General features: G+C 51.6%; 3 protein-coding genes across 5 annotated transcripts in view; 1 reads left to right on the forward strand and 2 right to left on the reverse strand.

Annotated features, from left to right (window-relative positions):
* Positions 1–1,119: 1,119 nt before the first annotated feature.
* LOC105694588 lies at positions 1,120–3,902 on the forward strand. The gene is made up of 4 exons (XM_012415427.1): positions 1,120–1,129; positions 1,204–1,355; positions 1,464–1,675; positions 3,101–3,902. Exons 1-4 carry the CDS (start codon positions 1,120–1,122, stop codon positions 3,900–3,902), a joined length of 1,176 nt encoding a protein of 391 aa, XP_012270850.1.
* A 521-nt stretch (positions 3,903–4,423) lies between these two features.
* On the reverse strand, positions 4,424–13,270 carry LOC105695125 (ubiquitin carboxyl-terminal hydrolase 3). 2 transcript variants are annotated; one of them, XM_012416452.1, is made up of 7 exons: positions 12,956–13,270; positions 8,798–8,945; positions 7,853–8,684; positions 7,352–7,594; positions 7,092–7,285; positions 6,304–6,992; positions 4,424–6,044 (listed from the first exon to the last, which is right to left on the reverse strand). In XM_012416452.1, the coding sequence occupies exons 1-6, from the start codon at positions 13,047–13,049 to the stop codon at positions 6,830–6,832; spliced, it is 1,674 nt and encodes a 557-aa protein (XP_012271875.1). In that variant the 5' UTR covers positions 13,050–13,270; the 3' UTR covers positions 4,424–6,044; positions 6,304–6,829. The 2 variants fall into 2 exon arrangements, with proteins under 2 accessions (XP_012271875.1, XP_012271867.1); XM_012416444.1 differs by having other exon boundaries at positions 4,424–6,037; positions 6,100–6,992.
* A 6,823-nt stretch (positions 13,271–20,093) lies between these two features.
* The window catches only part of LOC105695163 (nuclear receptor subfamily 2 group F member 1-A), a 51,208-nt gene continuing 46,233 nt past the window's right edge, over positions 20,094–25,068 (reverse strand). For both annotated transcript variants that reach the window (XM_012416516.1, XM_012416506.1), the window contains exon 4: positions 20,094–22,208. In XM_012416516.1, the coding sequence (XP_012271939.1) occupies positions 21,934–22,208 (275 nt within the window). In that variant the 3' untranslated portion in view covers positions 20,094–21,933. The remainder of the gene's footprint in view (positions 22,209–25,068) is intronic.

Genomic DNA, 25,068 nt, shown 5'->3' on the forward strand with positions numbered 1-25,068 from the left:
GGTTTTTGCATCGCCAGAAGTAGCGGAACCGGAGCGAATATTTCCTTGGAAAGGCGACGTTTCTTATGCGCATTGTTAAATAGCGGATAGTACGATGAATAATTCATTGACGGCGTCCGCCTCGTTTGACTCGCGTGCACTTGTGTCGACCGTCGATATCGCACTTTTCGTAACAATCGCTTGTACATACTGCGGAGTTTCGTGTGTTTGTTCAGGCTAGGAGTGACGTCGGTTTGACAAAATATCGGGACAGATAGGAACGCCCTGCTGAATGTTTAACACCGACTATTTGTTATCTGGACGAGTTGTTCCAATGTGGCGCAATATCGAAAAGACCCATCGAGGCAGAAAAGGGGAGAAAAATTCATGTTCGCGTCGGACTTTGAAAAGCTGCCCCGAACTTGTCGGACTGTCTTTTACGCGATACATTGAACAGTAACTGTAAAAACTAGACACTGATTTTTACTAATTATGGTATGTTTAAAAACTGTATATTGATTACATAAATAGGAACGTAAAAAATATCTGGGTATTTTTTTCCATATCAGTAGAAATAGAAGTCAATCTGGGGAGAATTTATTTCACGGTCTGGGAACCCTGTCAAAAATGAAGCACCCCGTCGTTCATTTTTTTTCTTACGCCAAGGAACATGGAGTCCTTGTGAGATTTCAGGATTAGACGAGAAACGTCAACTCCTGAACAGTTTTACCCTTTTATAAAGGTTTCGTCCATGGAATCGCGCATTAAAGATAGAACTTCAGACGTATCGCGACGACGGGACTCGGAAAGGAAACGCTCTTCAGGTTGAATTTTAGACTTAAAAAACAATAGTACGTAACTATTGTAATTAATTTTGGAAACAGACGGTGAAAATAATATCGCGGGGGAAGAGGACGATTCAGGGTGGATAGCGAGCCTCATCCTAAATCCAACGGATCCTGATATCCAGAAAACGAGATCCTCTACCACAGGTGACATATAGTTGGTCGAACATAATGAGTACATATCCATCGTACTCCTAAACCCTGAATTTATTGGGTCCGGACACATATTTTTTTATGGGAGATGAAATTAATTAATTGACGAATCCTTTCCTGCGCAAGCGAGGTTGCCCAGACGATGTCGTCAGGTTGGACTACCCTAAGAGTCCTGAAGATATTTTCGAAGGATCCCCATCAGAGTCTAAAAATAATCTGGACACAGGAAGGTCCTTCGAGTCGATGCTGTCCGATCAAACGGGTCCTTTAAGCCGTCGACTTCGTCGAGAACGCCGCATCGTGTCGCAAATCGAATTTCAGACCAGGTTCGAGGAAAAGGATAAAGTCGAGCCATCAGACCCGAAGACTAAAACCACAGTAGGCAGGATAAAGGATGCAAGAGCTCGACGAAGGGCAAGGATCAGCTCGGAGACTTCCAAAGGATCCTCTGAGGATTCCACTTCGATTTTCCCTTCGGATCTGCAGACTGCACGAGAGGTCCTGGAAGAAAGGGTCCCGGAGACCGTAAGGACTTTTCCCGGTGCCAGGACTAAGAAAAATCCAGGTCCTGAATTGTATGCAACGTCTTCCCTGGACTGGGACTTGGAGTTTCGGAATCAGGACTCGGATGAAAATTATCCTGGACTATTTAGCAGACATGTGGAGGATCCTATCTATGATCAAATAGAAGAGCTCGGGTATGATGGCGGATTTCATCAACGAGTGTTCTCCAAGGAGAGATTTCCTTCCAAGAGATCCTTAGACGCGATTTCTGTTCTCATGACCGATCGACAGAATTTCCCGATCGATAAAATTAATAAAATCAGATCATCGTCGAGAGTTGGAGGGTATAGACCAGAGATAATTCTGAAAAATTTGAGTACTGACAGCGAATCGGATCCTGCAAGTCGAGGGTCGAGGTTTGATCCTAGAGTCCTTCGACGTCCTCGGCAACAATGGCGGCATCTCGCCTCGAAAAATTTCGAGGAAAGTGGAGAATTTCCCGCGGGAGAGGGGGAATTTCGGTTTGTGCGGAATTTTGGAAAATCGGAGGACCTTCGAACAGATGCAAGAAGAAGGAGGGAGAGCGAGGTCCTGGAGAGGTCGAGGGAGAACAGAAATCCAAGAGGAGATTCTTCGAAGAGGATACCAGAGGAAAGGCGACATTTTCATGGCTCCGAAGACACGGGAAAAATCTCTTGGATCGACATGCCACCCGAAGGAAGGAAAACCTCGAATTCGAGGCGTGTTTTCGACCTCGCTTCTGAAAAGCTTGAAAGCATCGAAGAAATTGGGGAAAAGAGGTCCTTGTCGACCTTGGATAGAAGGTCCAAAGGGTCCTCAAAAGGATCCAAGGAATCAGGACCATCGTGTACATCCACTTCTGGAAAATCGGACGATCCGAAGAAAACTAACGATCGACTCAAAGACCTCTCGAAACCGATTCCACCTCCCAGGAAATCAAAGCAGGATGACGTGGAATTTTTTGAAGCTGAATCCTCGATCGGACATTCCGTGTCCAGATCCTCGAAGTCGTCGAGATCCTCCAGATGCACTGGCTCCACTTTTACCTCCGATTCCGACAGTTCTCTGACCTCGAAGAGTCGCCGACTTCGCGACAGAAGAAGTCGCCGAAGAAGGACGAAAAGTACTCCGAAGAATCGACTCAGCTCCTTCCAATCCTCGTCCAGAATTTCTCTGAATGTCCTCCGAGAAGTTGCTGGACCTGGCTTAAATTTTTCTGAAAAGGAATCTCCGACTACAGAGGAGAAAAAATTAGATCAAGACGGTCTCGCTAAAAATGAGAATTCCACCGCGATATCTTTAAAAAATGAAGCAGTATCAGCTCGAAAGTCTTCATCCCGGAGGAAATCATATTTATCGAATGACCGTGATGAAACAGCCCCGATAATTGAATCGGAAAATTTACATTTTCACCTGGAGAGTGAAAATCAAGCCACCGTTGCGCCACTTTTCCAAAAAGAATTAAAAGAGGTTGAAAAGGGGCAAGCTGAGGTAAACGTAACAGAACCCTCAAAACCAGAATTGTCGCCTTTCCATTCTGAATTGAAACATTCCAAGTTAGAACGTTTGGAAATTTCAGAGGTGGCAAATTTTTCCAGTCCAACTCGAGCTGATAATATAGAAAAAATAAGAGACACTCCAAGAAGGTCTTCCACCTCCCAAGAAAATTCCGCTCGAAAATCGACAGGTAAATCTGTAGATAAAGAAACGGAAAATACAGATGACAAAAAACATTTACTGACATTAAGGGATTCAAACGATAAAAATTCATCTCCGGATAAAATCGATTCAGAGTCGAGTAAAAATGAAAGCGATGTCTCTCGGGTTTCTCAAGACACGAAAAATGCCCAAAAGTCATTTTCTACCAACCTGATGCCGAAAGTCAAAGGATTCGTCGAGAAATTGTCATCGAACGTCTGGTTGAAGAAATCGGATATTTTCAATAAACGAAGACATAAAAAACGAGGCGAAATTAAACACCGCAGCTCGCAAACTTTGACATTTGAAAATATTTCCAATTTTTCTGAAGAGAAAGCCAACCCTGAAGAGGTCAATAATAAATCGGACATAGAGGACGAAGATGAAAATGTTCAAAAAAATTCAGGAAAGAAAATGTCAACTCCGGTCAACAAGAATCTTCAAAATGCTCCAAAATTTGACTCGTGGGTAAAGGACTTTGACATTGACGATTCCAAGTCTATTAACACTACAGTGTCTTCTGGTCAGGACGATCGCATCGACATTTTCTTCGCTAAGAAAAATAGCGACTTATCGAAAAAATCGACGATAACCCCCGAAAATTCTTCGGCATGTCAAGATGAAACCGACGAAGACAACGGCTGTTTATGTTTAAAAATATGCCAATTATTAGCGCATAATAAATCTGGTAGAAAAAATTGATGTCTGTGCTCTTACCGATTGAGCAGAAAAAGTGTCTTCGAAGGATATTACCAGAGACGCTACCGACTGTAGGTGAAGATGAAATTTGCACTTAATACATTTTCGAATCTGTCGATAACATTGGACATGTTAATTCAGTAAGGGAAATAAAAATATTGTTGAAAATACATAGATAAGAATGATCGATATTCGAGAATCTGGAGGAAGTAGATGATTCATCGAGTCAACAATTTTTTTCATGATAACACAAAATTCTTCAATCCACCGTCGATCAAGAAGGAATTTTCCGCTCTCTTTGCCGAGAATAAAATTAAAATCTAGTGAGAAAGATTGAAGTCTTATCGATCGTAGGTAAAAAAAATAACACGTCATATTTTAGTCGTGAATGTCACCCTCAACATTAATTCGACTTCTTTAAAAATATCGTATTAAAAAAAAAAAAAGAAACCAACAGGTTCCACATCCGGGCACGGGAAAAATCATCCGGTGGGACAAAAGACTGCTAACTAAACTCGTGAAAATTCGAGCATCGTTCACGGTCCTTTATTTCGTTAATTTTTCCGTTCGCCGTTGGTACATCTCGATGATCGCGTAAATTGCTTACCTCCACATCTCGCCCGTACATGACCGGATTCCATTAGGTACGAGCACGGTTTGGCTTATTCCCCCAGAGGCGAATTCGTCATGCCTTAAATCACCTCCTTAATAGTAAAACGTCCCTTCGCTACGCATTCTGTCGTTTACCTCTATTCTCGTTATTATAATTATTATTATAGAAAAAATAAGTCTTTAAATAATCACATAAGAGTCGTCGAGTGTTTCATGGGGAACGGCAGGATAGAGAGGAGGAAAGAGCGAGGAATTCCCGAAGGGAGAGGATCTAGGGATTTTTCAGGGCAGATCGGAATTAGTGGGCTAGGTCAAGGCAGGGTCAAGGTCCTTCGTCGCTTGGAGAACGGGCGACATGTTTCGATTTCCATGTCCGGTCACAATTTTTTTTCGGGCTAGCTATGCTTCTAAGCTTTAAAGAAACCTCCGCCTTAAGGGGCCATGGGTTGCGTCGAGCGCAGACGATTCGTTGATTCGTTAATAAGTGACGTTCGGCATTAAAGTTTCGGTAACAACGTTTACGTGATTTTGTTCGGTATCAGAAAATGGCCGCGTCTCGATCGCGTCTCAACCCCCTTTCGCCTCGGCCCAAAAATTTGTTCACGCAAAAACCCGAACCTATAGGGAGACGATTCGCGGCGATTCGAGCAAAGGGACGAAGCACTCCTCGTTATTCAATGATTTCTCGACAACTCTCTCCCTCTCTCGATTTTTTCTCGGTTTCTAATTCTAGGTCGAGGAGCGCTTCGTGCCTATCAACGATCACGTTGTCCGGATGCAACGCAAGGTCGTAGGAAAAACCCCACGTAGCTCCTTGTGCTCGAAAAATGATCTCTCGACGCTTCTTGAAGTCCCCTAAAACGCGATTCTGCCTCGCGTTGTTTTCTAGAACCCGTGACACAGGGAGTACATAGAATACGCCTCGTTCGCTGTCTACATACGCTCTTACGTGCTACTTTACATCCTGCGAAGTTGACGTGTCCCTAAACGGTCGCCTTCTCCACACGAACTCGTCCATAACCCCATCATGTGCGCGTTCATATTCCCACATCCAGCCAAGTCAACGTGTTCCAAAATGTTCGTCCTCTACACATGGACTCGTCCATAACCTCATCACACGCATGCGTTCATATTTCCACAACCTCGCGTCCCTACAATGGTCTATCACAAAATCGAACAAATTCGAGGTGTCGATTCCAATCACCGACGATTACAGGTCGTCGAGGAAGAGTCCAGGCTACATTCGCTGTGTATTAACCAGAGCCAACGAGACAACGGAAGGTCTTAAATAAGAACGGTCGCACGGTGATCCTTGAGTCCGCAAAGATGCGGCTCGAGACGAGGATCGGAAACCAAAGCGAAGGCGTCGCTCGTGGCTGCGGAGAGGTCCATATTTCTGGCGACCCTGAAGGAGTTGACGGGACGAAGAGTCCTTTTCCCTCGCATTGGCCTCGGCTCGCCAAGGACGACAGGACGGAGAGGGACGTGACGTCCTCGCAACGGGGGACGAGGACCACGGGACGGTCCTGGAAACTAAGAGTCACTATCTGGGGAAAAAAGCGCAGTAAATACAAGACATGCCGACTACCTTGAAGACCCGTCGATGTCGCTTCCTCCTGGAGTGCCGCTCTTCAAAGAACTTCAACGTCCCTTAAACAACTCCACCAATCGTTACCACATTCATGGAGCATATCCAGTTCCGTGTCTCGAGCATTGGATCAGGAACTCCCCTCGAGCCGCTCAAACCAGGGTGTCCTTCGGGATGTGGAAGAGACGCAGTTCGGATACTTACACGTTGTTAAAAGAGCAGGTGGTCCAATCCGGCCCTCGGATCGACCCAGCCCCAGGTCCATTGCTCGGTTTCCGATGACAAGTTCCGAACGCTCCTGGCAGAGACTGCGTCATCATCCACGATGAAGAGTCCAGACTCGAGGTCGTGCCACGTTGACGAAAGGGATACGTGGAGGTCGACCAGGACATTTCGGCACCCGTTGAAGAGGCGAAAGGAAAAGAAGAAGGTGGAGACAAAAAGAGAGAAGAACCGACACAAGGAAGTAGAGCTCGGTCAGTCCTGGGACCAAACGGAGCAGCCTACATTGAACGTCCTCCACATCTCTGCGCATAAAGGACCAAGTTGCCGAGCAGATGAGGTCCTACCCTCTGGGCAGGGAGCCGCGGAAGCTGGAAGTCTCGCCCTGGCTCGTCGTCGTCGTCGGCGTCCCGAGGCGCTCCCGTCTCGGCGCCGACGTCGCTGGGCCGACTTCGACGCCGCGTCGCGAGCGCTGATGGCCCTGAGACGGGTCACGGGTTAAATGGCGTCACAAGGGAGGTGGAATGGAGAACTCCTTCCGCACGTAGAAGAGAATGTAAGGCTTGCACTTGGCGACCGAGTCGGCGCTGGCCGGGCGTACGGAGCTGTCGTTGAAATGGAACCACTGGCCGTCGTGGACGGCAAAGGCAGTGTAGTGTCCGGTACCGGCGCTGAAACCATGAGAACCATGTAAGAAGGGCCTTTAGGTCGGAGCTATGCGGCTACCCTAGCTCCGTCAGATCGGATAAAATTCGGGTGCAAGAACCTACCCCGACCCGTGGTGAACGATCACGGCGGCCAGGTCGTAGAGGTGGCTGTTCTGGGTCCCGAGCTTCGAGCCAGTGACCCCTCGCACCGTGAACGCCGACATGTCCAGCGACTCCATCGGGAAGTCTACCTGCGTGTCCACCTTCGAGCGATAGGAGTTGCACCACCTGAACCTCTTAATGTGAAGGCACAACACCTGCGCAGAGAAAAGGTTGATAAAGGTTGATAAGAGGGCAAATGTCTTTTTTTTGCGTGTACTAACGTTAGGCAGCCTGTGTATCCAGAACCTCTTGGTGGACCTCTGCTTCCCCATGCAGTTGTCGCAGAAATAGAGCTCGCTGTCGGCGAGCTCCTCCACCTTGAAGAATCTTGAGAGGCTGTAGGTGAGACAGCAGACCTCCTCCTGTTCCTTCGCTCGCCTCTGCAGCCGATCGGGGATATCCAGGGAGAGATCCTGAAAGGGCTCGTGGGTCTTCGAGTCCGTCCGACAGTTCATGCAGTGGACCTGAAGAAAGCCCAAGGTGCCATAAAAATTCGAGAAAGAGATATCCACCCCATCTTAAGGTGATCAGAAAGTGCCATTTTATACATGTATAGAATGGCACTTTCGGATCACCTTAGTCGGGGGTAGGAGCCAAGGTAGAGAGACAAGGTCGAATAAAGGGAGGCGGCCGAGGTGGGATCGATCCCAGCAAGGTCGAGGGTAGGTATCGACACCTCGCGCCTCCCTTTGCCGAGCGTTTTCGTCCTCGAAGGGCCGTACCACGCTGAGGAGAGTGCCTCCGAAGACGGCGGTGACGATGCTCTGCTTTCCTCTGAGTCCCAGGGGTTCGTGACCGAGCCTTGGCAGGAGCTGAAGGAGCTCGGTGTGGAGTCTGTCCAGCATGTAAGTGAGGAACTCGTGGGCGTCCTGCTGCTGGTAGCCGCGAAACCGCGGGACGACCTTCCAGATTACCAGGAAGAGGCACTCCGGGGAAATGGCCTGCCCGTTGGACCCGCCGAGGCTGAGCCCCAGGAGGACCTTCCTCAGCTCTTCGGCGAGCAGGGCGTCGCTGAGCTCCTTGGCTCGACCCGGGGCGACGATTCGCCCCCGGTGGGTCGGCGGCTCGTCGAAGGCGATCCCCTCCAGGCTCGGCATCTGCGTCAGGTACTCGCAAAAGTGGCTGATGTTGTTGAACGACTGGAGGACGACGTTCATGAAGCAAGTGTTCCCCAGGTTCCTCAGGCCCACGACCTTTTTCTCTTTGGTTATCTTCGAGTTCCTCCTCTTAGCGGCAGGCCGGTTCTCCGCGTTCCTGGACCCGTCTAGGGAGTGCGACCTCTTCCTGGTGCGCGGCCTCAAGTTCCTGACGACCACCTCGGCCTTCCACAGCGCTTCCGGGTCGTCCCCGGTTCCTCGACGCTGCGAGGCCGCCGACCCGCTCTGTGGTGACAACGTCGGCGAAGACGACGAAGAGGACGAAGACGAGGTCGACGACGAGGAGGTCCAGCTCTCCTCCGCCTCCTTGTGCTCCGCCTTCTGGAACGCCGAGCGACGAAGCTTCTCGATCTGCCCGCTCGTCGTGTCGTTCACCACGTACTCGTCGCAAGAGTAACTGGAACAATTGTTACGCGTTAATTGGCCGAAAGATCGTTTAATGCATCTTCAAGATAATTTTTCGAATTTCCAGGCACATTGGAGTTGAGATTAAGATTAAGGGTTACTCACCAGAATACTGCCAGGTTCTCACAGTCCATGCACACGCAGTGCTGAGTATTATTCTCGTGATGCTGCATCGCGTGGCCCGCCACGTAACGGCCGCAATGCACGGCCCCGCAGTGCAGGCAGAGCCACGTACTCTTCTCCGTGCCGCATACTGCGTTTTCGTTGCGTTTCCGTTGCGTAGACGTCGCACGTTGACCGCGTGGTCATGAAACATCGAACGCCCTCGTTAGGTATCGGCGTGGCTGCCCAATAAATTTTATATATCCACGAGACGATTGAAATCGTTCGATTGTTCGTGGATAATTGCATTCTTAAGGCGATAGGAAATTCACGGAGGGGCGAAACCATTCCAGCGAAAGATTCGACCCTCCATGGGCGTTTTCACCTCGCTCGGTCCTTTTCCCGGTTATCAACTTTTCCCGCGATTTTCCCCGGAAAAAAGTTCGCGGCCGCGGCCGAGCTCCACCCACCGGATCCGCAATCCGGGTCGGGCTCGGCGAGGGCGGATCCGGCTCCGAAATTGTGGAAAAAAAAAAAATCCCGCAGTTGGGGAAATCAGGAGAAAAAGGAAACCACCGAGCCCGGAGACCGTCAGGTCGTCGCTCGATAAGCAATCGCGCCTCTGAATTTTTTTTTTTACGTTGCATAAATTCGCCCCTCCCCTGCGGGTGCATTTCCTTCTCTTAACATACGTCTGCGGTATGTTATTAAATTAAGTAGGATTAAAAAGTAAAGGATAAAAGGTCCTGGGAAGGACTCGTCGGTCCAGCACCCTCCTCGGGAGTACACGCGAGGACGTGGAAATCGATATGAACGCCGTTAAGAATAGATTTCGCCAGGTTTCAAAGCCGCCGCTCGGAGGCTACCTTGCCGGGCGCTATAGTTAGCCAAGTGCATGCATACGATATGCAATGATAGTGGAGCCCAACGATATCGGAGCGGCACGTCGACGTATGCATGACCCGACGACTGCGAGAACGTCCGCTGCAACCGCGAATAAGGAATTCACCGTGAAAGTCATTTAACGATCGATTCGACAAAACGACGAGCCTTCCCCGCGCGCCATCTTGTCTCGCCATCTACCTACCGAGCATACCCGCAAGAAAAGAAAAAAAAGAATTCAGTTAATTTAAGGTGATATGAAAGTTTCATTTCGTACATGTCGATCATTCGTATCACCTTTACATTCCAAACTCCTCGTCTGGAGGAGCGATTAGGGTAAAAGGAAAGAAAGAAAAAAAAAAAGCAGGACTAACGCCCAAGTACATAGACCGATCCTCAGACTTACGACTGGATGGTATTTCCAATAATCGATAAAAAAGCTGGATATTCAATTCGGCTCGAAATCGGGGCCGAGGTCCGGGCTTGCTGAAAAGAGTGCGGCGCTCCGCGGGCGACGAGAGAGCGAGAGAGACCGACCGACGGGCATTCAGCGGGAGGGAGAAGGAGGAGGCGAGCGGCGCCTCCGAAAGCGGCGGCGAGACGGGAAAGGAAACGACGGCGGCGATTTCGGCGGGCGACTTTTCAGGGGGAGGAGGGAGGTGGAGTATCGCAAGAGGGACCGGGAGAGGTTAAGCGATTCGAGCGCGACGAGCCCAGAGCCCGGCGAGCGAAACGCGCAAGTCGCGGGAAAAGGAGAGGCGAGTTGGGAGAGAGGGAGGGAAGGAGGGACGCGATGCGGGCGGATCTCGACAGCGAGGGAGGGGAGGGTAGCGCAGAAGTGGAAGGGGGCGCAAGGGGCGATAAAACGTTTGACACTCAGCTGACGCGACAAATGTCGGGGACGGTCGCCCGCGAGGTCGGGAACCTCGCCGGTCGTTTCGGAAATTCCGGAAACTCTGGAAACTCGAGAACGCACGAGATCCCGCGATCGTCTCGTCGAGGTTGGAGCGGCGAGGGTCACACGGGGCGCGGCGCGTCGCGGATCAACGCCCGAATCGGGGACTGACTGATTTAACCCGCCGCGAGAGGAAAAATAATTGACGCGCTGGGAAATAATTAGGAATCGCGGAGTTATTCGACCCTCTGGAAACCGTGAACCTGTAACGCTCGAAATCGCAAGTCGCGCTCGATGACTCCTCGCGGAGAATAATTCGGAATATAATGGAAATATGGGAAATTAATATACGGCGATCGGATCTCGTTCCCGACTCGCCTTCTCTCTCGTCTCTCTCTTTCTCCCGTAATTTCTCTCCGGTTACCGTTCTCCCCTTCTCCCTCGCCCAGTTGCACGGCGATAAAGCCGGCCTCCGGCGCGAGAGGGACGACGAGATACGGAGAGACGGTCGGGGGAGAGAGACAGAGAGTGAAGCTCCGCGAACACGGTACCCCGGCAGACGTCGATACGACTATTCGACGAGGCGACGAGGTCGGGGCTAAAAAGCGCGGCGAGCCTTTAAAAGGCGCAATGCAAGCGAGGTCGGGAACGTTAAGGCGAGGTATTCCGGAAAAAAAAAAAAACATGGCGGTCGGCGAATCGGTCGTTCCTCCGCCGCGGAGATCGCCGAGCGCGAAAAGGGTTCGAAAATACATACAAGGAAAGGAGGCTAGAAAGGAAGACGGAAAACCAACTTTAACCCTAGGACTACCGGCCGATTTTTTTTTTTGGCTGCGCTAGACCATTCGAAGCCAGTCATTTTTATTGGGTTTGGTAGTTCCAGGGATAAGGGCCAAAAAATCACGTTGCCTTAAACCCACGACGTGAATTTACTTCTAGTAATTTACTTTTTAAGAAATAAATATAAAAGAGACGCCGCCTGCATCGCTCCTTCCATTGGCGGCGATTTAACGACCTTGCCGATGCATCGGCCAACGGGGAGGAGGAAATGGGATCCGGTGCCTGGAACGGGTTAAAAACGGCGCCGAAGACGAGTGGGTCGCGGTTCCTTGGGCGCTGCCCGTCTCTCTCCGTCCCGTGGGAATGATTCCGAGAGAGCGAGATGCCCTCGAGGGAGCGAGGCGAGCGGTTGGACGAGGACGGGGCGATTCGGCGGGGCTCGAAAGGCGAGACTTTAAAAAGCGCGGCGCGCGACGATGCGCTCGAATCGGGGCCACGTCGATAGCGATGTGCCGCGAGAAGGGAAGGCGAGAAAGAGAACGCGAGCGGCGGGCCGGCGGGAGCGAGCGAGACGGGAGAAGGAATCGCGCCCCGAGACGGCGCGACACCTCGAGGAGCCGACAGGGCCAGGTGGCCTTTAAGGTTTTTTGTGCCCTTCGAAGATCAATTTAAAGAGTAACGTGTGCTATCAAAAAATATTAATTATAAAGTTTTATTTACTTCCAGATAAAAATATTCACGCGTTTCTCTGCAACCAATCGGAACCTCTCGTTCGCTCGATCGCAAATATTTAAATTCTTATAATTTCTCGGGAAAAAAAAAATTTTAGCGATTGACCGATAAGTTCCCAGGAATTTCTCATCGTTCCTGACGTAACTTCCCGCGTTTAAAACTACTGCCGGGCTGGCCCCCCGCGCGGCTCGAGTTCCACGAAATCCCGCTGGAGGCGTTGGGCGCCCTCGCATCCGCTATCGGTCGGCTCCTAATGACGGATCTCCAGCCAGCTGATTAGTCCCGTCTGGTATTGATTTTTCAATGACGACCGCGAGCGGGGCCTCCCGGCGTCGCGGCGAGCGCCCCATCTCTTTCGCGCTCTCCCTCGGCGGTCGTTTTTTCCGCTCCTTTGGTCCCTTTCCTTGCGTCTCGTCTCCTCTCTCTCTTTCTCCACCCCGCGCGATACTCCGTCTTCGTCCTCCGTGTCCCCTCCCCCCGTCGCTCACCGCGTCGTTTTCCGTTTCGCGTTCTCTCGGTCGTCCCCCAGGGCGCGTGCGCCGACTCGCCCACGAGCCGCCGAGCGCGGTCGAGGAGACCCGATCGCGCCCGAGGACGCCCGAAGGGATCGTTCGATCATCTCCGAGGACCGGCACTCCGGAGATTGGCGACTCTCGCCTCTGTTGGCCAAAGTGACGTCGGAGCGAGGTTTGAGAGAGAAGAAGCGAGAGGAGGCTAGCCGACGCGCGACGAGAGCGAGAGAGAGAGACACACAAGGCCCGGCGCGGCGAGACGGAGGGGGTTGGGAAAGAGAAAGAGAATATGCGGGCGTGAGGGAGGGGACGAGAGAGAGGGAAGTCGAGGGCAAGAGTCGAGGCGTTAGCGGATCCTACCTGCGCAGACCAACGGTAGATCCTTTGTACAGGCCGCCTCGATCTCGCGTTCCCCACCGAGGCGGACTCCGTGAGCTAGATGAGGACACTCCATATTTCCTCGCGGCCCCCCTAAGCGAACGCTCGGCAGAGAGGGGTGCGCACTGTCGGCACGCGATTTCCGTCACATAGCGTGCTACCGTCGCCCACCAAGCAGGGACGCGACACCTCGCTCCGCAACGGCCACTGGCAGCGACGGTGAGCGACGGACTGACCGAGAAGGGGTTGCCAAATTCGCCGACGCGCTTGCCATGCACCACCGTGCAGCGCCGACCAGCGCCGACTGGCGCCGACTGAGCACGATCACAGCGCGACCACGGCCCACCATTGGTCCGCCGTGCGGCGGCGCCACTGGCGCGCCACGCCATTGGCTGCGACGAGCCAAGGTTGCTGGACTCACGCGGGAGAACCGCGCTGGACGAGGCAACGCCTCATCCGCTACTCTCTCTCTGGACACCGAGAGACCGCGGTCTCGGGCCCGACGCCACGCTAAGCTTTTAAATCGCGAGTCGCGGCGAGTTCTCGATAAATCCCTGCATTTCGTTTCATGGCATCTGGAAACTAATATCTCCTTGTGTCTCAGACGTTGTTGTCGAGCGTCAGGTAATGTCTAAGGGATTATTTTTTGCATAGCTGCGATTTAAAGGGGATATGAAAGGGTCATTCTGTACGCATCAAACCGACAAAATATTTACAAAACTTTTCATCACACTCGGGGCGCCGATTACGGTCATTCTTGTTTCTTGGAAATAGCAGGGTTCATTTCGCGAAAATAATTCGCGTTGTTCAAGACGCGAATCCTTTTGTCCCATTGAGGTTATCGAGGCGTACAATTGCACATCTGCGTATGGTAACGTGCAGCCACTGAGTCGGTAACTCGCAGCTGCTACTGGGCGTCGGTAAACATCGGCAGTCGGTGTCGGAGCGTGTAACGGAGTGGACGCGTCGCGTTTCGTATTTTGGCGTTGATATCGATTCGCGATCGCGTTGCTAAAGAGCTACAAGAGCTCGCTGCTAAATGGCGCCACCAGAACTAAAGTTGCATCATCATGCTTGAGGTGAAGTGAAATACGTTAGAAATTTGACTATTGTTAACGGTTCTAACCGCGAAAGTGGATCGTGAAGCCGGCGCGTCCAGAAGAAATCTCCGTTTTCTCTCCTGTTCCGGTGAGTCTGGAATCTGGTTTATCCCGTAAAAAGGAAACTTGCGTACATCGAGGGGTCCCGCAGGAACCACCCGTGACAAATTACTCGATTATGCGCACAGAGACAGCCGTTCCCGGCCCTCGGCCCCTCCATGGCCGCGATTGGATTGATTCCCCAGATAAATCATCCGGTCCACCCAGGGTCGACTTAGAAACCGCTGAAAATCATTTTTTTCTCCCCGCATTTCTGACCTCCGCCTGGAGTGGCGTTACATTACGATCCGTTTCATTAGCCCGAGTGGAGCGTCCATTTGTCGCTCTCCGATTTCCACCTCGCCTGCATTCAAGGTGTTACGAAAGCGTCATATAAATATATACATTGAATAAGTCAAAATATTTAGAAAAATTTTCTCAAAACTGGGTGCACCGAATAATTTGAACAATTTTTTTTCCATGGTTAGTTATCCACGGTATCGAAAGAATTAACGAATAAATCCATCCGATCATTCGATCGCTTCGGCGCGAATTTCTTCCCTCTCGTGTCCCCCCACTCGCTGAGTGCACGCGCACCTACGTGCACGCGAGTCCGCGCATGCGCACCCGCAATTCGAGAGTGTTTATCAGCGACTCGCGATTGGCTCTGCCCTCTGACCCCGCGGAGCGTGGCTCCGCCTCCCGCTTATATGTACCGACACTCGGATTTCTTTCCAACGTAGCTCGAGCTTCTTCTCGGCTGTTTGTCACCGAACCATCATGGCGGATCTTTTCCCCTCCGCGACACCCTTTCGTGGATTCGCCCATGAAGTGGATCGGAAAAAGTTTGAAGATCTCGGACCGCTAAAGTGGGGACGATTTTAATACGTGGCGTTGCATTTCCTCACATCACATCGCGGACTCGTCGTTATCGGAGCATATCACTCGTCACTCGTCCGGAAGTCTCTTTTTCTCCGTTTTTTTTTTTTTGCGCCGTCGTCCCCGCGCCGAGGAAACGTCTCGTCGCGATGACTTATTAATCGGGGGAAAACCTAACCTAGGGCGTCGAAGGTCGGCGTCGTCGGACGGAGGGGCGACCTCGTCAATGGGATATCAATAAAGTAGCCATTGATTGGAGCAAACCGACGGAGTTATCGCGAAAATGTTTTCAAGTTCGCCGACGACTTAACGCCGCACCGAGTCGGGAAACTCCGATTAGAATTTATTTATACGTTCTGAAGGGGAATCGGGAGGTGGGAAGTTGAAGGATGGGGGACGTGGAGAAATACTTATACGTATTCGAGTAACGAAAGCTTTATCGCGATTCCAACGGAAATAACTTGCTGTTCCCGTTTCGACGGATAAGACCTCTATATATTGGAGATTTTTTTCCTCCGCCCTGGAGGTTACTTAATAACGCGCCGTTCCTCGAGCTTTATCTTCGTAGTAAACGGTTAGGACGCAATGGAGCGTCTTTCGGCGTCGTTTAACGTCGCTCGTAAGTAAAGCAGCTCGCGTTTCCTGGCTCAACGACGCAACCGCGACGCGGAAAGGGAGAGGGGTCGACCGAAACCCGCGGCCGGTGTATAATTACCGCGTGGGCGTCGGTACGGCAATTGAGACACAACAAACGCACATTACTCCATCAATGGAGCGGAAGGCACGGGCCGTTTCTGCATTAGCCGTCCCTTTGATGCCGATTAATCGGTATAGGACCGTCGGACATTGTCGTTAACCCATTAGTGCCCACGAAGTTGTTTTCTCCGCTCTCCGGGGAGCGCGGCTCCTCCGGGATGTCCGGATCCCACTTTTTAACGTTACGTTAAATAAATCTCTGGTTATCGGGAACGGGATAGTCCGATTGGTACGGTTAGGTGGTGAGCATCGTTAACTGGATTTTTTCCTTCGGGGTGGAAATTTCTAAGCGGGCGGGGGGAACGCTCGGGAAAATCGAGGAAAGTCGAGGAGCCGAGTCCGCGGGATCCCTTATCGGATATCGGTCGGGGGGAGAGTCCGAGATTCGTGAAAAAGAGAAAAGAAAGGGCAAAATAAGAAACGGGAGGAGAGACGGCCTGTTTACGCGGTGCATCGTGATGCAACGCCACGGGTCACGCCATTCCCGTTTCCGATAAATTCCGTAGCGCCGTCTTCGATACATCGCCGATGTTTTCGCGACGCGTCTCGCGATTACGCGGTCCCGATCGAGCGGAATCCGCGTTTCCGGGGCCGAGCCGTCTACTCTGAAATAAAAATGTCATCGAACCGTAGAAATATTTTTTAGCACGGTTTCGAGGACATTTTTCGTAAATGCAAAGCATAACTCGATTTGACTCGAATAAACTGTCGCGATTCCGAATAAACGTTGCATCGAATTGAAATTAAACTCGAAGAAAAAATCGGATTTCTGATTTCCTCCCGGGCTATTTTTTTTAGGGTGGAGGGGCAGTCGCGGGATCACGGGTACTCTCTCCCCCTCTCTCTTTCTCTATAGATTTTGGACATAATCGACTCTCTCGAGAGTCGCGAGTTCGCGGATAAGAGGCCGGGGTGGGATCAGGTAAAACAGGTTGTTCGACGATTAATCCGCGCCGGGCAACCGGAGGGCAACCCGCGGGCAACGGAATCGGCATGGGCGCAGCACGCGACCCGCCGCGATAAATAATTCTCCCCTCTTCCGTGGAGGGAGGGAGGGCTCAGGAATGGCGCGAGCGATGGGCGAGTCCGGCCGTTCGTCTCCGTCGCTCGCCGTTTAATGCCGCGCTTATCGGGGGGAATTGCTTCCGCGAGGAACGGCCGCTTGCCGCCGATTGATTCGTTAAGGAGTCACTCTAGGGAGGAAATCGCGACGGAACCGCGGCGGAACAAGAAAGTTTGGGGGATCGTGGACCAACCTAAGTGCATAGAAACCTCGAAATTAATTCGATTTTGAAAAACTAAGGTGCATTTAAATATCAACACCGCATACTTCCTGGAGCTAAATCGACGTAAATACGCGTAGAGCAATGTTCACTTCGACGGTTGAACTCGATATAGTTTTTTAGGGTTCCTTGCAATTTGGACCGATCAGGTACGATTCGGTAGAGGGAGGGGGGGTGGAAGATGCGGACCCATCGCCCGGAGCCAGGTCGGTTTCGCGGAAAGTTATCCGTCCGAGCGATATGCGGAACGCCGCGAGTTATCGGGGTAGAAGGAGCTCGCTCCGTCTCGCTCCCCCTCAATGTAGAGAGGTATGCGGCTTCGAGTGAGATATAATAAGGTCAGACGCCGGGGTTATCGCCGGGGTGACCGTATCTTAGCCGGAGCGGCGAGCGCGCTGGTGAGCGGAGAAACGATAAAACGGAATACCGAGACCCCGGCGGTGGCCGCAGCGGTCCCGCGCCGCCGCCGCCTTGGACCTGGTCCAAATCTCGCCCCGGGACTCGGGTACCCTCGGTCACCTCGGCGAACTCACCCGGGAGGAGGTCCAGGGAGCGGCGAGGCGCGAGGAGCCGATAGGACTCCGAGGGGGTTACAAGTACGGTAAATCTACGATGTTACGGGTATTTATACATATTTTCATTCGTCATTTTTCCATTTTATGTTCCTCTCTACGTGAAACTTTGGGGACGATGGGCGTAAAAGCGAAGCTTCCATCGATTTTCGGTGCAGAGTATCCAAGATCAAGATCGAGACCAAAATACCAATCTTGCTCCCTCTTGCCGTCAACCTCCACTTCCTTCTCGCCGCTTAGAAGGAATTTCCTAGGTGACGAAATTCAGCGATCGCGATGTACTCCGATAGGGTCCTGGACCTCGAAGGGATGCTGGGCGCGCTTTATGGCGGCCGTAAAGGACCTCTCGGGCTGCGACAAACCGCTCGCCGAAAACGCGCCGGGCGTAATTCCGAACGCGCCGCGGAGGCTGCTCCTTATCTTCGCGGCCGCGTCCCCGCAGGGGATTCTCAATGAAGCTTTGTCTCTTCCGTGCCCTTAAGAAGCCGCCGCGCCTACGGCTTCGACCGGCGGTCCTCTCCCTGTTTCCGGTCTCCTTGCTCCGCACTTTCCATATATATCAGGAAACTCGTAGTGTCGAATGATAAGCGAAACATTAAAAATGTTTCAGGTACTTTTAATAAGTACCTGATTTTCAGGTAATCTTTAAAATGCTTCGGGTACTCTTACTAAAGACCTTTCAGGTACCTTTTGGAGATTTGCAGGTACCTTTAAAAGGTACCTGATTTTCAGATACTCTTACTAAAGGCCTATCAGGTACTTTTTTACAGAATTCAGGTACCTGTAAAAGGTACCTGATTTTCAGATGCCCTCACTAAAGGCGTTTCAGGTACTTTTTTTTTTTACAGAATTCAGGTACCTTTAAAAGGTACCTGATTTTCAGATACCCTTACTAAAGGCCTTTCAGGTACTTTTTACAGAATTCAGGTACTTTTTAAAGGTACCTGACTTTCAGATACTCTTACTAAAGGCATATCAGGTACTTTTTTACAGAATTCAGGTACCTGTAAAAGGTACCTGATTTTCAGATACTTTTACTAAAGGCCTTTCAGGTACTTTTTAAAGGTACCTGAATTCTATAAAAAGTACCTGAAAGGCTTTTAGTAAAAGTATCTGAAAATCAGGTACCTTTTACAGGTACCTGAATTCTGTAAAAAAGTACCTGATATGCCTTTAGTAAGAGTATCTGAAAATCAGGTACCTTTTAAAGGTACCTGAATTCTGTAAAAGGTACCTGAAAGACCTTTAGTAAGAGTATCTGAAAATCAGGTACCTTTTAAAGGTACCTGAAAATCTGTAAAAAGTACTTGAAAGGCCTTTAGTAAGAGTATCTGAAAATCAGGTACCCCTTAAAGGTACTTGGAAACCTCTATGACACGATCCCGGGACACGATCCCGGGTGGCGGCTGTCAGCGGCTTCGAGCTCTGGTTTACGATCGCGCGGAGGAACCGCCTGGCCCGAGTCCAAGCTACCGTGCGGCCTAGAACGCGCGGCTCGTCCGCGCACGTAGCCGCCCCCTCGCTCTCCCCCCGAAACGAGGATTTATCGAGACGCTCTCTAAGAAACTCACGCCGCGACCCGGCGTGCTGATTTATTCGCGATTTCTATATTCCATATTCCGCAGGGGCGCCGCGCGGCCATGGCCCGGCGGTAAATCAAAGAGGCCCAGGCCGCGCAATTTCATTTGCGGATCCGCAGGGCGCGTCGTCACCCCCGTGTCGCGGATTCGCGCGGATCAGCAACTCCCTAAGTGGATCAGACCCCTGGACGACGTCTCGGCCCCTTAAGGGTGGGTGGCGCGAACCGCAGGGGACTCTCCGCTGCGACCCTTGTTGCCACCCCTGACTCTTTACGAAGTAAAACGCAGGAGATTCCGCCCCGGTCCTGGATTCGCGGAGAAGTCGGATTGAATTATCGCGAAAAGTTATTGGCAAATTTCCCTGACTCGAGCCATTTTTCCGATCCTCGGCAAGAGTCAAAATCTGACACCTGTGATGTCTCCTCGGATTCTTTTAACTTTATTTTGTATGAACAAGTATTTAAATATTGCCTTTCTTCTCCTAAGCTGGTTTGATGAAAATAATTTTTCCCCGGAAATTTGTGCGACAAACAAATACGGCGAGTGTACAGAGAAAGGAGAGATAACGAGTCGGGGCAAAACTATTTCCTGTCGCGGTCTCTATCCTTCCCTGTCTGGTCTCCGCATTCCTGCACGAGTCTACTTCAATATAAACAATTGGCCGGGACTCCTCCGTTCCTCCGGTGATTTCTGGCCCGACGTGACGGCCGCCATCTTGACCTCTCGCTCTTCCTCTGCAAAATCCGTCCTCGCAATCAGACTCAACCCGAGTCGCTTCTGGATCTGGAATTTCACGAATCGAATGAAACAGGGACGTAAAAGAGGAAGGAGAAAAGGAATGGACAGCACTCGGAAAGTGCGAGCGAGCTATCGGAGGTACGCCTCGTGTATACAATTAATTTATTTATAATATTTATAATCCTTCTGTAAGTCCTATGTATAATAGAGATTTTTAACCGCGCGTCCTCTCGGTTCATCTGTTTATTTATATATTTATATTTATATATATATATATCTATATATTAATTATGTACACGTTTTTTATACAAAAATGTTCACGTACTTTATACATAACTATGTATAGATATTTTCATTACGATCTACGTACATTAGACGATATCCGCTGGCGGTGTATAATACAGTTTCGAGTTTCGTGAGCAACTGCCTCTCTCTCTCTCCCCTTTTCCCTTTTGTTTCCCTGCCCCCCTTCCGCTCTTTCCCTCACTCTGTTTCCCTCTCTGTCTCCCCGAGGAGTCGTCTCGAGCTAAATCACGGTTTTCGGAAAGATTATCCAAAAAAAGGCACCGACCGCGCTACGGGAACGAAAGGTCACCGTTCGAGGGGATGATTCGATGGCGGAGCTTCGAGGGGTTTAACCCGAGGGGCTATTCGCTAGGAAATCCGTGATAACGATTTTCTTCTTTGAGATCCGATTGCCCTTGACTTGATACGATAAGAAGCAACATAATTCGGTAACAAGCGACGTTCGGCCTTAAAGTTGCGCCAACGTTTCGGTGATTTCGATGATTTCCTCGTGATTGCGCGCATTAAAATCGACGATTTCCTGCGCAAATGACCCCTGGTGTGAAACGATCCTCCGGATTCACCCGGGACGGCCCCTTTTAAAAGGACGACGCCTCAACTCCCGGTGAGGAACGACCGCTTAAAAATATCAGAAATATTCCCATATAACCCCTAAAGTGCGCCACTAAGTAACTAGCTCGACATTGCCACATTTACTATCGTATAATAATCAAATTCGTATCACTAAGCAACCCTATACAGCTCTCGCGCAATGTACAATATTTATATAAGGTAGCAAAAAAAAGGGAGCACCGTCTCGAGTAAACCGCCTTTTCTCGCCCTTTCGCGTCATTTCTTATATCACATTGTCCCCCTCGTCGCTTCCGCGAGCCCCGGCATTCCCCTCCCCCTGTCCTTTCGCCCTTTTCCACTTTCCACCTTCCATGGGTAAGAAGGAGGTCGCAGTGAATTTTTGAGCTGTCCCGCAAGTTCGTGCCATTCATTTGCAAACAATTTCCTCGAAGAACTAAAATTTAACAATGTTATAACACGTCGTTCGCTTTTTTGTCGCTCAAAAAATTTAACGCGATAAAATTTGGAATATTTAAACGGCACGAACTTACAGGGCAGCCCGCTTTTCGCAGAATTCCTTCTTTTCGCAAAATCCACACTTTTCGCAAGATTCCCAGATTTCGCGGAAGGAGTTTCAGTATTTTCGAACTCCGTTGCGCCAGGAGGAGCGAGAAGAGGGAGTTCCCAGGGAGGGAAACTTCGAGCTCCTCGAAGACATCTTCCCGCTGGAAGATCCTCAAGAGGAAATCCGCGAAAAGCGCGATTGCCGATGCTAATTTATGGCACGTCCGGCATCGGTCGCTGCAAGGAGCGCCTCCACCCCAGCTGTTCGTCGGGGGTGGTGCTAGGTAGGGGTGGTTTTGTCCGACCACTCGGCGCGCCGATTCCGAATAAGCGACGACTCGATTACCCTCCCCTCTGCTTGCCACGGGGGGTACACCCCCGGTCGGGTGGAGAGAGAGGCGAGAGTCCTGGTCCCTCGGCGACTTTCCTCCGGCGGTCGCTTCCGATCGCTTCCGGTCGGCTTTCGTCGCTTCCGGTTGCTTCCGGCCACTTCCGGTCCCTTCCGGTCCCTTCCGCTCACGGATCCGCAGCGGTCGTGTCGCGAGCCGCGGCGAGGTATTATGCGGAAGCTAGCTGCCGCCAGACGGAGTGTCACATCGAGGACATGTACGGCCAGTTGAAGCTGCTCCCGCTGAGCAGCATGTCCCGGATGAGCGTCTCGATCGGGGTCTTGCCCACCAGCCTGACGAAGAAGAGCTGCTCGATCACCTGGGAGGACACCGTCCTCAGGGAGGGCAGTCGCAGCAGCAGCTTGCCGAACCTCGTCAGTTGCGTCGGGTACTGGGTGCGGCAGTACTCCTCCAGCGCGCACTGAGACTTCTCCTGGAGGGACTCGATGTGCGCCACGTCCGAGAGCCCGCAGGCGTCTGCAACAGAAAATGCGTCTTTTTAAGGAAATTTAAAAGTAGGACCGTCCTTAAGATCCGCGAAGTCGATCGTTCGTGAAATTCTTCTCCGCCCTAGGCTTACCGATTCGTTTCGAACTCTACAACGCGAACGTGGACGCCGCTTTCGTGCCGCCTTAATTCGGTTCGTTCTCATCGGTTCCAGGGATTTTGCTTTTGTCCAGGATCGCCCGCGAGGAGATTCGATTATCGGCCTGGCCGAAGAGTCGGCGAGCCTCCGCCCTCGCGTGTCCAATATAACGAGGTCGACGTGTGTCGACCTTAATGGAATCCCTGAGCGTTTTATGAATTTACGCGTGGTGGGCCCGGCGTTACGAAACGCCACGAGGACCTTTGCTGACTCGGTCGAGGGTAAATGTCGGTCGCATCGATCGTGCGGCCCCCTCGCGGACTGCGTGCAGCGACTCCGCGCGTTGCGCTCGCCCCCGGAGGGGGGGCCAAATTTACTTTCATTTTTTTCCTCCCGATCCGAAGTAGGCATCCCTTCGCAACCCCAATTCCCTTAGCCGAGGATAAGTTTGCAACCCTCTATCCCGTTTGATTTTTCTGGCGAAATTTAAGGTGATACTTAATTTTTTTTCCAGTTCGTTTTTCTCTTTCTTTAGCAACGGACAAAGAGGATAACTCGCGCTCCGTTTACCGGCGTTTCCTCTCGCGCGAGAAGCCGGCACGCGTGGAGAATCGGCACGCGTGCGCCACGCCGCAGGAATTACTCACGTACGCGCGAGGGTGGGCGCGAGCCAATGCCGCGTTCCCATTGGTCGCCTTCCGGTAGGCGCCCGCTCCCATTGGCTCCCGCGGCCCGGGGGTCCCTTTGTCGCGGCCACGTGCTCGTAATGGCCCATTAGCCGCGCCCGCGGGGAAGTAATGCAATCTGCATCGCCGCGGTGCTCGGTAAGTATGCGACCTCCGTTGCCGAAACCGCCGTCGACCTTGGCTTTAATCCCTGCGTCTAATGGTTATCGCTCTCGGTTTGCTCTACTAGCCTGGACGAAAGAAGGAAAATGGAAATACGAGGGCGGTGGGATTAAAAGCGTACGTTATCCCCCCCTTGATATTTTTATTTAACCCTGCAATTACCTCCAATGGATATTCACAAGAAAAAGAAATTATCCGCACACTTGGGGAGAACTCAGTATTTAATATAGAAATCGAAATATGAGCGCGGTGGAATGGAAAATGTAGAAGAACGAGAATTGAGAACGTTATATCTCGGTCGGTCGTCGCCGAGCGGAGCACTTGACGCGGGCGCCTCGGCGCCCGCGCGGGATCGGCGTCTCGATGTAGATTTGTTTCAATCGCGATTGACGAGCTCAATTAAAGACGGACCGCGAGGAATCCGCCAACGCGGCCGCCAATAAACAAACCGTCGGATTGGCTCCCCGATGTCGTCAGCTCCAATTCCCCGCATCAATTCAAATGATGCCGTCGGGCCCCCGCTCGCGCCCCCCGCGGATGCGGCTCCGCGCGCTGCGCTGCATGCGTTAACGTTAAATGCCGTGGCGCCTCGTTGACTGGCCGCCACGACAAATTAACCGATCTTAACTGGGCCCCCTCTCGAGGGAGGACGATTCAATCGAGCCTCTTCTCTTTGTTTTCTTTGTCTATTTAGATGCTTTCGTGCGACCTCGATCCGACCGTAGAAATTTCTGCGTTCGGTCTTAAGGTGAAGCGAAACCCGTCGAGACATTCGATCGACCCCGATGAGAAGGAATCTTCTAAGTACCTAAGTGTCGAATTAAATTGGGCGTTGTACCAAATACACCGTGGTGAGACAGTTCACCTCATTCTGGCACTTTCATCCAGGACGTCAATAATTCCGCGGAACGTCCGCTCGGGATTTTTGGTCGATATTCAATACTCCATTATTTCGCTCGTGGGGGTGACTGGAATCGCAAAAAACGTCAACCTCGGTGCAACAATAAGCGGTTGTACCCCGCCCGATAATCCCCCATAAAAGGGATTCGCCGGTTCAGCGGAACTTTGGGGAAAATCCCCCAGGAGGTGCGCCCCCTCGGGTCGCCTTCTCCGCCTCGCTTTCGGTTTCCTCTTTAGAGTTCAAAAATTCTTAGGAGCATAAAATTGGCAGGAATTTTTCATCGTTCCCGACGTAACTTCTCGCGTTTAGAGCTCTATTGCTCTCACCCATTCATTCCTCTCCCTCCGAGGGTCGGGTCGAAGGGGCGCAGGTGCGCGGGGGAGGGGGTGGTCCTCTAAACCGGGCGAGGGCGCCCTCTTCGCGGGGGCGTACAAATAAGGCGTCCGGAGACAAATGACGCGGAGAGGGATCAGCGCGACACAAAGCGCCCCCTTTTGCACCCTTCCGAGTCGGAGGTGACGTCACCGACAATGGAAGGTCGAGCCGTGATTAAAGATCGAGACTCCGTAAAAACTCCTTGAAAAGTGGCGGTGGGAGGGCAGGGGGGACGGACCCGCGGCGTGAAATATTGCCTCCGAGGCTCGCGACGGCTACGTGACGTTTCCGAGGGGCATGGAGGCGTCCGCGGGCCCGTGCGGACGCGCCGCGTCGCGACGCCGGCCCTTCCTCCTGGGTCGGCCTCGACTTTGACGACGCGCTTTGTGACCGTCGGGACGGCGGGTCCCGATCGCGACCTGGATCTCCCTCTCTCTTTCTTTCGTTCGTTCCGTCTAAAAGGCTGTCACGACGTCGCTTGGAATCGGAGCTAAAGTCCCGTCGGTTGGAGTCGGAGCTCGAGTCCCGTCCACGGGCCTCCGGGAAAAACGCGCGTCCGCTATTTCACCGTAGCTCTAGGTGAGCCCCGGTGTTCTTGCGGCTGGGGAACCAACTTAACCGTTCTCA

This window comes from Orussus abietinus, unplaced genomic scaffold, assembly GCF_000612105.2.
Source record: "Orussus abietinus isolate OABI.00-Male unplaced genomic scaffold, Oabi_2.0 scaffold73, whole genome shotgun sequence".
Taxonomy (NCBI): domain Eukaryota; kingdom Metazoa; phylum Arthropoda; class Insecta; order Hymenoptera; family Orussidae; genus Orussus; species Orussus abietinus.